This window comes from Peromyscus californicus, unplaced genomic scaffold (assembly GCF_007827085.1).
Source record: "Peromyscus californicus insignis strain IS unplaced genomic scaffold, ASM782708v3 Scaffold_8__1_contigs__length_139910024, whole genome shotgun sequence".
Taxonomy (NCBI): domain Eukaryota; kingdom Metazoa; phylum Chordata; class Mammalia; order Rodentia; family Cricetidae; genus Peromyscus; species Peromyscus californicus.
Window position 1 is genome coordinate 10,051,825 of NW_026294606.1, and position 12,295 is coordinate 10,064,119.

Genomic DNA, 12,295 nt, shown 5'->3' on the forward strand with positions numbered 1-12,295 from the left:
CTGGTAGAGAAGGGCAGCCTGCACAAGCCCTCCTCTGGGATTGCAGAGTCGGCCTTCAGAGGCAGAGTGATCCTGGAACTTGGGCCTGCCCCAACTTTAGCCTCCATTGATTTCCAGGGCCATTTCTACAGTGTCCCGGCTGGAAGCTGGGGGTGAGACATAGAGCGTGTTGGGCTGCCTTGAGCTGTTTGTGTTGGTTGTCTCCCATCACTGCTGGTGCTAACGGACAGAAGGAGGCAGACAGATGGAAGCTGCTGTACAAGGTCTTTTTCTTTGTTGTCATGGTTGGTTTTGTACATCTGAGCATTTGCATCACACAAAGTGGGGAGCACAGCCATGGCTTTTGGTCAGGTTCAAGGGAGTGCAGGGGGGTGGCCCTCCCCTCCCCCAGATACTGACACATTTAAAGGAAGCAGAGCAACAAGGACAGAGAGCACAATTGTGGGAAAGGGGTTCCCCACATCAGCAGGATGGTCATTTCAGCTGGGTCTCAGTGGGGCTCCCCACCCCCCCCCCCCCCCCCCGGGGCCAGGAGGAGCACCTCTGTTCTCTCCCGGTGAAGAAGGTGGGACAACAGGACTGGGGACTAGAGCGGGGGACATTTGCTGGGAGGCATTTCCCATGGGAGCCAGTCTGATCCCCAGGCCTCCCAATACAGTCAAGGGATGGCTGAACCTTAGCAGATGGAACAGGGTGCTATGGTTGGGCAACTTTACTAGCTGGGTGCTAGCCCTTGGGGCTGGAAATGCCATGCCATCCTTACTCTAGCCACAAGTCTTTAGGACGGCTGGTTTGCCCACCATGTCTAAGGGGGCTCTGGGCCACAACACTTCTCTTTTCTGCTCTCTCATTTTCTCTTTTTCCCATGCCTGGGATGGCCTACAGACCTCTCGGTTCTACTGAAGGAGGCACTCATGAAGCTTCACTGCCAAGGACTCACTTTCCGGTGCTTTGGAGCTGAAATGGAGGATATGCACTTTGGAAACCCTGTGTCATCTCCATAGAGACCCGGAGAATCCCTTTGCTTCTTCTCTCTGATGGTGAGTCCCAGGCGCAGGAGCCTGGCGGCTTTCCCCAAGAGTGCACAGGTCCCATGTCAGTGGAGCATCTCATTCTATCTCCAGCCACCTACCATGCTGTGTGTGTGTGTGTGTGTGTGTGTGTGTGTGTGTGTGTGTGTGTGTGTGTGTGTGTGTGAGTGAATTCTGGAGCCTTTTTTCAGTGTGTCACTTGCACATTACATTTCTGCGTGATATATTCATCTGCTCATTCTGTGGGCCACACACACACACCTCCTGCTCTAGGCACATCAGGTGAACAAACATCCTTTCCCCTGCTCAAGTGTCCAAGTTTTGTCCTCCCATAAATGTTATACACAGCATCCTTTAAGGATCACCCATTGTTTTCTCCCCATAGTCAGGTCTGTGTCAGAAATGTCAATCATCATATCCCCCTGGGCTTTGTGTGGGTGGAACCAGATATATACCAAGTAGAAATTCTCTCTCTTACCCGTACCTCTAAAAGAACCTCAAAATCTGCTGCCTGGGCATGGAAAAGAGGAGACTGAGACCTAGACTAAGCTAGCCCAGCTGAAGGGCTGTGGGTGGAGACGAAAAGCCCTGAGCCCACTCTGGGTACCCAGAGGGGCCATGGAAACCACTAAGGACACCAATTGAAGGGTCTGATTCCCTCAGGCCCATGTGGGTTCTCTTGCTTATGTGCAGGTCCCCGGGTCTTGGTCTCTACTACCCATCTGGTGCTCTATACCCTGCCAACACCTTTGAGGTCTAAGGGTCCCTGTCAAGGGGAAGGCCTTTCTTAACACTGGTATCCATCCCTGCGTTCAGGTGGGAGTCTTACTCAGGGTTTAGGGAGGCCTAGGGCCCCTGGACTGGTCCCTGCCTATCTCTGGCCCAGGACCCCAAGGCTCTTGAGAATGACCATCCTGCCCAGGATAGAAGACAGAAACAAGCAGACAAGAGGGGTGCAAGATGGCTCCCCATCACAGACATAGACACAAACACTGGCCCCCTATAGGATGACACAGGGGCACAAGGGGGTGTGGGGGAAGGGTAAGTCCCAGGAGCTGGAGCTGCCAAAGCCCTGCTCCTTAGAGAAGGGACAGACCAGGGGACTTTTCTGGTTCCCTAAACATATGAATTGTTTAGTCTCATCTTTAAAGTATTGCGGTCTAACTGATATGGCTTTAACTATTGGAAACAGACAGGAAGACACATGTCTTCTCTGAAATAAAAGCGTAAGTCCACTAAAATGGAAAACCTGCAGAACACAATGGGGCCAGCGGGACAGAGGCTTTGGGAGTGGGCAAGTCGCCCCTCCTGGGCCCCTGCTTTTGGGATAGGCCCTGGTGGGGGCCCAGCATGGCTTCCTGGGGCACTGCCTGGGTCTGTCCCAGTAGAATTCTGAGGACCTCAGGTAGGAAACCCCCAAGGGTGGGAGGACTCTAGGCCAAGGGTAAGATCTCCTGTCAGATGTGGCCACCTGTGACTAATGGTCTCAGAGTTGGGAGGGGGCATCTTACTCTGGTTCTTGCTGTCCAAGCACATACTTATGCATTCAACTGCCTGTTTTAGACCCACACACATGAACACCAGTCTTGGCCCATCTGACAGTTCTCTCAAACACTCGTTTCTGCATCTAACAGGTAACTGGCACTCTTGACACACATGCCGTTTTGAAAATACATGCATATACAAGCTAACACATGCAATCTTTAAACACATGAGATGGCTGGCACACACTGAGAATATAATTGAAACTCAGGCACACCACATCCCACAAACACATATACACAAGGTACACCATATAAACAACCTCTAGCACAGAGGTGTGATGACTAACACACACATGCGATCTCAAGACATCACACTCTAACCATACATAGATGCATGATGGGGTCTGCCATTCATTATCTGATGTGTGTGTGTGGACTCACACGTTCATCCCTCTTCTGTGCCTCCCCCTCTGTCCCTGCTCCATTTCTCCACAAGTCACAGAGCAGGCAGCTCAAAAATGCGGGGTGTGAGGACAGATGGCAGCCCTATACATCCCCAAGGAGAGCTGATTCTTGGCCAGTGGGACGAATGGACAGTCTTTTGTCAGGTGGGAATTGGCTTTTCCCCAGCTGCTTGGGCTTTGACCAAGAAGGGTCCTCCTGGGGACAATGGGGACTTGGAAGCACATGAACAGGACATGGAAGGGAAGAAGGGTGGATAGGAATGGGGGCAGTTTGGCTGTACCAATGACAGGTCCCATGGCACAGACCATCACTGCCCGATGGCTCCAAAAGTATTTTCTGGGGGCCTGGGCAGCCCCTTGGCTGGGCAAACTGGGGCCTAGCCTGGCAGTGGGGTCCCAGGGCCTAAGTCAGATGAGGGAGAATAAGGGGTTGCCCTGCCCTCGGCTCCTCCACAGATGTGCTAAAGTCCGAAGAGGATCCATTTGAAGGGAGCAGCTTGGCAGGGGCCGTGCTTTTCAAGGTAGGGTTGGGGAGAGGTGTGATCCTGGGTGGGTGTCACCAGGAAGAGGGAAGGGGTCAGCCCAAGCCTCTTGCCCAGACTCTAACCTGGCCAGATCCAGCTAGAGCCTCTCAGGGCTAGGCCCTCTCAGGGCAGGCTCACTGTGAACAGCCTTTCTCAGAGCCAGGCCACTCAGTGCCTCTGCCCTGACCTGGACTCCCACTGGGAATTCAGAGGCCAATGGTCAGCATGCTGGGCAGGGCTGGAATGTGTCATTACTTTGGCTGGCTGGGGACAGTGGTCCTCCTGGCAGTGGGGAGCATGAAGGAATGTATGGGGGGGGGAACCACACTAACACAGACCTTGGGCTTCTGGAGGGGCACCCACTGCCTTTGGCTCTGGATTCAATGCCCCCTGCTGGAGTAAAGCTGTCTTCCTTTTTCAAGCTATTTGGGAGCGAAACAAGACTAGAAACCCTGGGATGAGTGCAGAGGGGAGAGGCGCCCCTGGCTGGGGAAGGGGGCAGAGGCCAACTGAGGTCTTCCCCTTTGGAACTGATACTTAACTGAATAAAGAGAGAAGAAAAGAAAGACCACCACCAACAAAAAAGTCATAACGTGGATGGGGCGGGAGGGTGGGTTACTTCTTAAACATGTCCTGCAGCGGCCCAGGCAGATATTTGAGCACCGTGTCCAGGATGCTCTCCTCTTCCTCCTCCTCCTCATCCCCACATCCTGCAGGGATGGCCTTCTTGGGTCGGGTCAGGCTTCCCTCACAGGGCTGCTCCAGGGCTGCCTTCTCCTCTGCCTCCTTCTCTTCTTTCTTCTTCAGCCCATACTAGGGAAGAGAGGGACAGAAAGGCATGAAGTTGAGTCAGGGGAAGAGAGGGTTGACTTTTTCACTCACTCAGACTTGGGGGATGTTCCTTATCCGTACTTTTAAACTCTCCAGGAAAGCTGCCTTCCCTGGAGCACTGAGCCCAGTCCTTAGTAGAGGACTAACATAAAAGACCATGCCTCAAGCTGGGCGATGGTGGTGGCGGCGTAATCCCAGCACTTGGGAGGCAGAGGCAGGTGGCTGTCTGTGAGTTCAAAGCCAGCCTGGTCTACAAAGCAAGTTCCAGGACAGCCAGGACTGTTACACAGAGAAACCCTGCCTCCAAAAACCAAAACAAAACATAAAAAGGGGCATATCTCGGTTTCTTTTAAGATTAACGCTTACTGATAATACCCCTTTGTCCTTTTGAAATTCCCTAAGTTCTGAGTTCTGAACACTGAATGTCTTCCTATGTTCTGAGGCACATTTTTGCGATACAGCTGGCTGACAGAAGGCTACTTGTGGTGTTACTTTGCAGCATAGTGCTATCAGACATGCACTAAATGAATGACAAAGGGTAGAGCTCCATACCTGGTGCTCAGGTACTATGGACTTTCCTCTAATATCCACACAGTCTGAATTCCACTTCTATTTAGTCTCAGGGGCTCTGGCAGTGATGTTGGACCTGCCACATTGTTGCGTTTTCTGTGTGCTTATATAGTTACTGTACAATCCTTGAGGACATGTTCCAAAGACACTCGTTTTTCCGGATGAGAGTGAGGCTCAGAGAGAACTGGGTCTAAGAGGAGAGCTGGGATTCAGGGAGTGAGAGGTGGGGCTTTCAGGGGGTGCTGACCTTGTCTCGGATCTGCTGCCGGACCTTCTCACGCTCGGCTTCCATGCGTGCATGCTTGGCCTTGCGCTCTTCCTCCTGCTGCCTCAGGGCCTCCTGTCGCTCTTCCTCCTTCTTCTGGGCATCAGGGTCCTTCTCCTCCTCCCCTCCCAGCATCTTCCCCATGTCCTTGGTGGCCCCTACAGGGATGTGGAGTGGTCACGGGAGGAAGAGGGTGTGATCAGTTGGGGTGAGAAGGCAGGTGGTGTGAGGTTCCCTTTCCCGTGGTCAGGGGTACATGGGGAAGGTGATGGGGCTCACCTCCAAGGGCTTGCTTCATGACAAAGTCCATCCTGCAGGCTTTGCTTAGTGCTCCCTAGCCCGTGACTGAATTTGCATTCAGCACTCCTGGCTGGTCTGCCTCCGGGAAATGAGTCCACCTGCAAAAGAGGATGTGGGGTCAGGGGTCAGATGGTAAAGCTCTCTTCCCAGGCAGGGAGGTAGAGACTGACGCATGGTGGCCTTACTCTTGTTCTCACAGGGCATCACCAATTGAGGGTAAGGCTCAGTGCCCTGTTAGGAAGAAAGAGGAGATAGGAGGGATGTATTTATTGAGTGTGTATCATGGGCCAGGCATGGATGTGCAATTAGACAGCTTCTGTTTCTATTTTATAAGAAGATTCATTTATTTTGTGTATATGAATATTTCCCTGCATGAGGATATGTGCACAGTGTAAGTGCAGTGCCTGTGGAGGCCAGAAGAGGGCATCATATCTCCTGGAACTGGAGTTACAGATGATTGTGAGCCACCAAGTGGGTGCGGGGAATAGAACCTGGGTCCTCTGCCAAAGCACTATGCACTCTTAATCTCTGAGCTCTCTCTCCAGTCTCGGTTCCTATTTTAAAGCCTTCATTTGAATATGTTTTCCCTAATTTGACTGAAGCTAGGAGTGTTGGGATGAGACTGGAATTTGGGCTTGGAAGAGCTGTGTTTTAACGACATCCTCATTTGTCATTTGTCATGTGACCTTCAATGAGTGACACCCTTTCCTTAGACTTTCAGTTTCCTCTTTCCTGAAATGGAAGTTGCAGGGCTTGGGCTACTGCAGAGAGCAGAGAGGAGACAGGCTGGGCCATTGGTTCAACTCACCAAGCAAATGAACATGTGCTAGCTAAGTGGTCCCAGAAAATCAGAGGTGCATGAACCAAACAAACAAACAAACAAACAAACAACAAACAAACAGGTATAGCCAGCATGAGTGGGAACCTATCCAGACTCTGGAAATTAGACAAATAGAGAAGCAAATTATTTGTTATTGTAGCATATGTATAGTTTTGTGTTTTATAGCTTAATGTTGATTTTCATTTTGAACCACATGAGGGCATTGGGGATGTTATCATCTTGGTGCTTCTGGCCTTTGCAGAGGGAGGTCCTCCTGAGCTCTCTGCTGACCTTAGTTCTTCTACCCTTCTCCCTAGATTACTGACTTTCAGTTTTTATTATCACTTTTATTTTGTCTCAGAAGATTTTCTCCAAATAAAGTCATAATTGCAATACAGTATGCAGAGTACGAGAAACTGGGCTAACCACTGGCGGTAGAGGGGTCTGCAGATTAGAGCATGGGGTCCTCCTTCCGGGGCCCCCACCTCTGAGAATGACCCCAGTGCTCCAGCGTAGAGGTCTCCTATTTTAATTGTTGACTTGTAATGCTTCTTTAAAAATGTTTTTTTTAATGTTTATTTTAACTCATCTGTATGGGTCTTTGTCTGCATCCCACATATGTGCCTTTCAGAAGAAGGTGTCAAAGCTGCTGGCACTGGAGTTACAGACGGCTGGGAGCCATCATGTGGGTGCTGGGAACTGAACTTGGGTCCTCTGCAAGAACAGCAAGTGCTCTTAACCCCTGAGTTATCTCTCCAGCTCCAGAGTTATACTGATTCTTTCACAGATAAGGCAGCTGCCAATTTCTCTGTTCTGTGTGGCTGCACCCATGAACTGTCCTAAATGCGATGTGGGTGGAGGTTAACTGGGATTAGGCCACCCCCACCCCCAGGGCCTTTCATCTCTTATAGACTTCAAGTCTCTATTACTTTCTAGGAAGAAAAAAAGGGTTTGGGGAAATGATGGCAGAGAATTTTACCAGGCTGGTTATTGCAACCGAGTTGAATTCAAGGTCACAGGCTATTCGTTGATGGATTCTCCTGTTTCTTCCAAAATGAGTTAGCAGACTGTGAGTTTTCATAATAAGGGATCCAAGAAGGTATCTATAGGATTAGACCACTTAATGGGTTGTTTTGGTGGAGAAAAATCATAATGTACTAGATGAAAAAGTTCCCGAGGGTTTTGGCGTCAGACATAACTGGTTAAAGGTTCTAGACGGGGCTGAGTCTCTGGAAACACACCAGCTGGTTCCAGATGGGGCAGTGTTAAGATGATCTTTGCACTGATATTTAAAGGAGAAAAAATTCGGGTCAAGCACCAGGAGATGTTAGCCAGAGCTTACGCAAATGGCAGTTATTGCCGACTACGTATCTATGGGACTACAGTAAGTCTAAAAGGAACACGGGCTTTCCAGTAAGGGCGAGAGAACCCACCCTGACCCAGAAATCTGAGTCTGAAGGTTGCCCAGCTCTGTTGAGATGCTTCCCATTGATTTTAGACCTCAGGAGAAGACTTAATTTCTAAGAACAGAAAACGAACAGTGAACAAACTGAGTGATTTCAGGAACTCTTGAGTTTCTACGCAGTGTTTACATAGAGCTCAAAGAATTACCAGGTGGTAGTGGAAGACGGAGGACTCTAATTTGAGATGATTCAAATTGGAAGGCAGGACACCTGGGCTGCAGCTTGGCTCTGCCCGACTTGCTGCATGACTCGGGCAAGTCTCTCTTGGGACCAGATGCTCTCCTGCGCCCTTCCCTGGGAAGCAGTACCTTGTGGTTTAACTGCTGGCTTATGCACCGTACCCTCAACCCCTTCTCTTCTTGGTTCCACAGCTCACTTCTTTCCGTTCCCCTCCCTCCTCTCTGTCTCCCACTTCCATTTCCTCATCACTCCCTTTTCCTTACTGGCTCATGTTCTGCTGGCTTCTCAGACTCTGGCCTCAGCCCTGCTTCTGTTTCTTCTGTAAACTTCCTTTTGGTGGGGTTCATTCAGACTAGAGGCTTTATTGATCACTTACATAAATGACACCTAGACCTTATCTGGGCTTTAGAGCCCTGTATTTATTCATGGAGCAAGCATTAAGTGAGAACCTACTATGTGTTAGTCTCCTAGACACCAAAGACCTAACAGTGAATTAGAGAGACAAAGCTGTGCCCGCAAGCAGATTACATTTTGAGGTGTCTGTGTATGGGTGCATGTATTTGGGGAAATGTGCAAAAAAATAAGTTAAGAGATGCATTTGTGTTCTCTTGGGTGTTCCGTGGGCACTACTCAAATGCAACACGCCATGCATCAACAATTACCTAATTATTTGGACACTTGCATTTATGCATTCATTCAGCAATGGCCATCACTGCTACCCCTCACGGCCCCCATCTTCAAAGCACATCTATTCAAGGACTGAATCTTCTCGATGCTTCTATCTCTATTGCTCCGGGTGGGTCCTAAGTAATTCTGAGGCATTACTTAGTTGGGCTTCTTAGGTGTACTCCCAAGTCCTGTTGTCTGATCTTAGTGTGGCCCTCTCAGCTGTTAGGCACTCTTTGCTCATATGGTTAAGATAATCCTAAGTGACTTCAGAGGCCCAACCTGCTCCTTAGCCCTGCCTCTTACAGGAGACCTCCCCCTGCAGGTCAGGCATGCTGTTGGAGGGGCCTTTCCTTCCAGTGAGACAGCTCTTTGAAACTGAGTCTTCTCTATAAAAGGAGGGCTCCATGGCCAGTTTGAAGGTTAGAAATCATCTGTGGGATGTGTTTGTCACGTGACAGGTGCTCAGTAGATGAAAGCTATTATTAAAGTGATTAATGGTGGTGATTGCACACACCTGCAACCTCCCCTCTCCTAGCTCCAGGGAACTCCTTCCCCCTGGATGAAGCCAATCCAGTTTTTCTCTTTGTATCTCTTCTTTTATCCACGAATCACCACGCCTTCCTAAATCTTTAGTGCCCTTTTCCTAGTCTCTTGGGCCTCCCTTTTCCAAGCCTTTCCTTAAACAATGCACTTCTTTGACTCTCTGCCCTCTAGTGTGCCAGAGAGTCTGCACTCTGTGCCGCCGCCGCCGCCGCAGCCGCCACTTCCCCTCATCTCCTGGTGAAGGTCTACTGCTCCCGAGATCTGCTGTCTTAGCACACAGCCCAGAAGCCGCCCTCATCAGCGTGCCTAGGAGACCTATCTTGATCAGGAGTGCTCACGGCCCTCTGCCCCCTCTCGCTTTTTGTAGCATTTGCTGTTGATCATGACTCCCCTCCCCCTAATTCCAGCCTCTCAGCTCTGAATTCCATGGCACAGCACTCTTGTGGTTTTCATTCTCTCCAAACAGGTCCTTGTTCTCTGTTCTGCTGGCTCTCTTTCTTCTCCAGCAAACTCGCCCTTTTCCTTTCCTCTGCCCCTCCCATGGAAACCTCCCATCTGTGCCTACTGATTTAGGATCCCTAGTTAGCCACATATACGCATGTCTTTCTCGCTAAAGCCTGCAGATTTTTAACCCTCTGCTGTATAGCACTACACATGCCATTTCTAATTCAATCTCTGGAAGATCAATCTCATCCTTGCTGGGCTTCCATCTTGTCCTCCAGCATGCCTTCTTTAAATTGCTTCAACCAAAAACTCCAGTCAGTATTTCTCACCAGTACACACTCACTCACTTAGTCATCCTGTACTCTGAGAGTACCTGCTGTCTACCAGGCACCGTGGAAGAGAACAAGGGTGTCCTCACACACTGGCTGTCACAGCCTTCAGTTGATGTGGTGAATACGATAGGCACAGGGAAGAATTCTGGACACTGTTCACCCCACCTCCTCCCTCCTGCTGCCTCAGTGCCTTGGCTCATGGCTCTGTCTGTCCTCTACTCTTACCTATCTTCCACATGACCCTCAGGTCGATCTTCCTGAAAGGCACATGTAAACCCATCGCCCTGCACTGGCTTCCCGTAGTCTTGTTAAACCTAGCACAGTCTGTGCTCTAACCTTCAAACCTGCAGTGGAGCACCCGCCATGGTTCTCTGCCTCTTGTTCTTGTACATGGCTGTGTCTTAACCAGACCCCTGACACAGTACTCCCACCTCCACCCAAGGCAGGGCGATTTGGGCGTACTATTCCTACAGCCCTAGAACCCCTTAACCTCACTGGTTCAGATCTTGGCACTACCACTTAGGAAATGATCTTGTGTACTTGACTTAACGTTTTCTCATGTGTAAAATGTAGACAGTTGATGCTGTGTGCAAGGCCTGCTGTGAGCACCGAAATTATGCAAATCAAGTGTCTAAGCCAGTGTCTGGCATGTAGTAAGCGTCCTCATTGTCACCAGAACCATCCTCAACAGTGGCAGTTTTAACTTTCTGAGATCCTTTCCCAACACTCTCCCTCCATGCAGTTTCCCAGTTCTCCTTGACAAGATGGGATGGATTCTTGCTTTTTAAAGGTCTAAGGCACTTTCTAGGACAGTTTTCTGCCTCTAACTCATGTTCTATCTGCCTGGGTATCTTTCCTTTGTTATCACAGAAGCTTTTCTGTTGCCTGTGTCTTATCCATTTCACCTATCGGGAGTATCCCCACAGGACATCCTCAGCTTGTTTGCTCAGTGGAATTTAATGTTGTGTGCATGTGTTCAAAGGGTGAGCTTGCATGTCTGATTCTGAGCTTCCCAGACACTGGTGTGTGTGTGTGTGTGTGTGTGTGTGTGTGTGTGTGTGTGTGTGTGTCCCCATGTGCCTGTAGCTACCACACACGGGTGGGCTTGGGAGGAAGAGGTCCTGCGGATTGTGTGTAGTTGAGGATTACGGCCTCACCGCCAGGAGGCGCTCCTCAGCGGCTGCGGAAAGCTGCCGTCTGTCTCCGCGCGGGAAGGGTGCTGGTGGGGGTGGAGGCTGCTGGTGGGGTGTTGGACTGGGGAAGGAGAGGGGGAGGTAGGCTGATGCAAAGGCTTCCATGCTGTCAGTCACGGAAGAGCCAGGGCAGGCCCTCAACCTTCCCTCCAGACCGCCCTCCCCCCAACACTCCTACAGTCAGTCCCAGCCCACAGGCAGCCAAGGCACCTGCTCCAGTTCCGTCGAGTCCCAGGGACCCGGCCCCCTCCTTCTGACAAGCACACTCGAGCACCTGCAGTGTCTGTCTTTGCGGCTGTTTTTCTGATTTTTCTGATTCGAGTACGGACTACAATCACAACTCAATTCAACACCCAGCTCCTTTTTGCAAGGGACCCCACGCTAATGGTGGTGGCCAAGACAGAGGACATCTCCCTTACTTCCCCATCCCACGCCCCTTGAAGTAATACTTCCTGGGGGGAGGAGAAGGGGCGGCCAAGGATGGGTGAGAGTAAAGGATGCCTGTCTGGGTCACGAAAGTGGCGGGGGCTTCCACCTACGGAAGAGAGGGTAGGCTTCCCAGGCGCTGCTCCCCAGGCCCTCATGGAGACCAGCCCTCGCGACAGCTCTGCCCTGGGGCTTTCAGGTGGCCACTGCGTGTCCCCTTCCCCGAGCCCACACCTCTAAACCCTGAGCCCCAGACTGATCTTAAACTTTGCTGTAGAAGGGGCAGTCTGAGAGTGGGGAGCATCCTGTGACTCCCACACGGGCTCGAGCTGCTCCAACTGCACTCCTGCGGGAAGAGGACAAATAGTCCCCCTCCCCCCATCGACGTGGGCACTCCTCTCTCCAACTGGCCTCTGCCACCCTCAGACTCTCCCCTGGGGAACCGAACACTACCCCTGAGGACGGCTCTCTGCTGAGGGAGCAGAGGGCCCCCGGAGGGCTTGGGGGTAGCCACACCCCGAAGTAGCTGAGGACCACGTCCCCCACCCTAGTCTTGTGGGCTCGAAGTTCTTCTTCAGGTTCGCTGTTGAGTCTCCGCACTCGGGGCGGTCCGGGCTCCCCGAGCCGCACTGTCTCTGCTCTAGGTGCCCACATCTGCCCTCCCACATCTGCCTGCCCTGTGTCCACCACACCAGCCCTCAGCCTGGCTTCCGCGGGGAGCTGTCCCTTCAGCACCATGCCGAGCGGGCAGGGGCG

General features: G+C 51.2%; 1 protein-coding gene across 2 annotated transcripts in view; it reads right to left on the reverse strand.

Moving 5' to 3' along the window:
* Positions 1 to 252: 252 nt before the first annotated feature.
* Positions 253 to 12,295, reverse strand: part of Cplx2 (complexin 2) — a 73,666-nt gene continuing 61,623 nt past the window's right edge. For both annotated transcript variants that reach the window (XM_052727651.1, XM_052727652.1), the window contains 3 exons: positions 5,449 to 5,567; positions 5,152 to 5,327; positions 253 to 4,316 (listed from right to left, as the gene is read on the reverse strand). In XM_052727651.1, the coding sequence (XP_052583611.1) occupies positions 4,119 to 4,316; positions 5,152 to 5,327; positions 5,449 to 5,479 (405 nt within the window). In that variant the 5' untranslated portion in view covers positions 5,480 to 5,567 and the 3' untranslated portion in view covers positions 253 to 4,118. The remainder of the gene's footprint in view (positions 4,317 to 5,151; positions 5,328 to 5,448; positions 5,568 to 12,295) is intronic.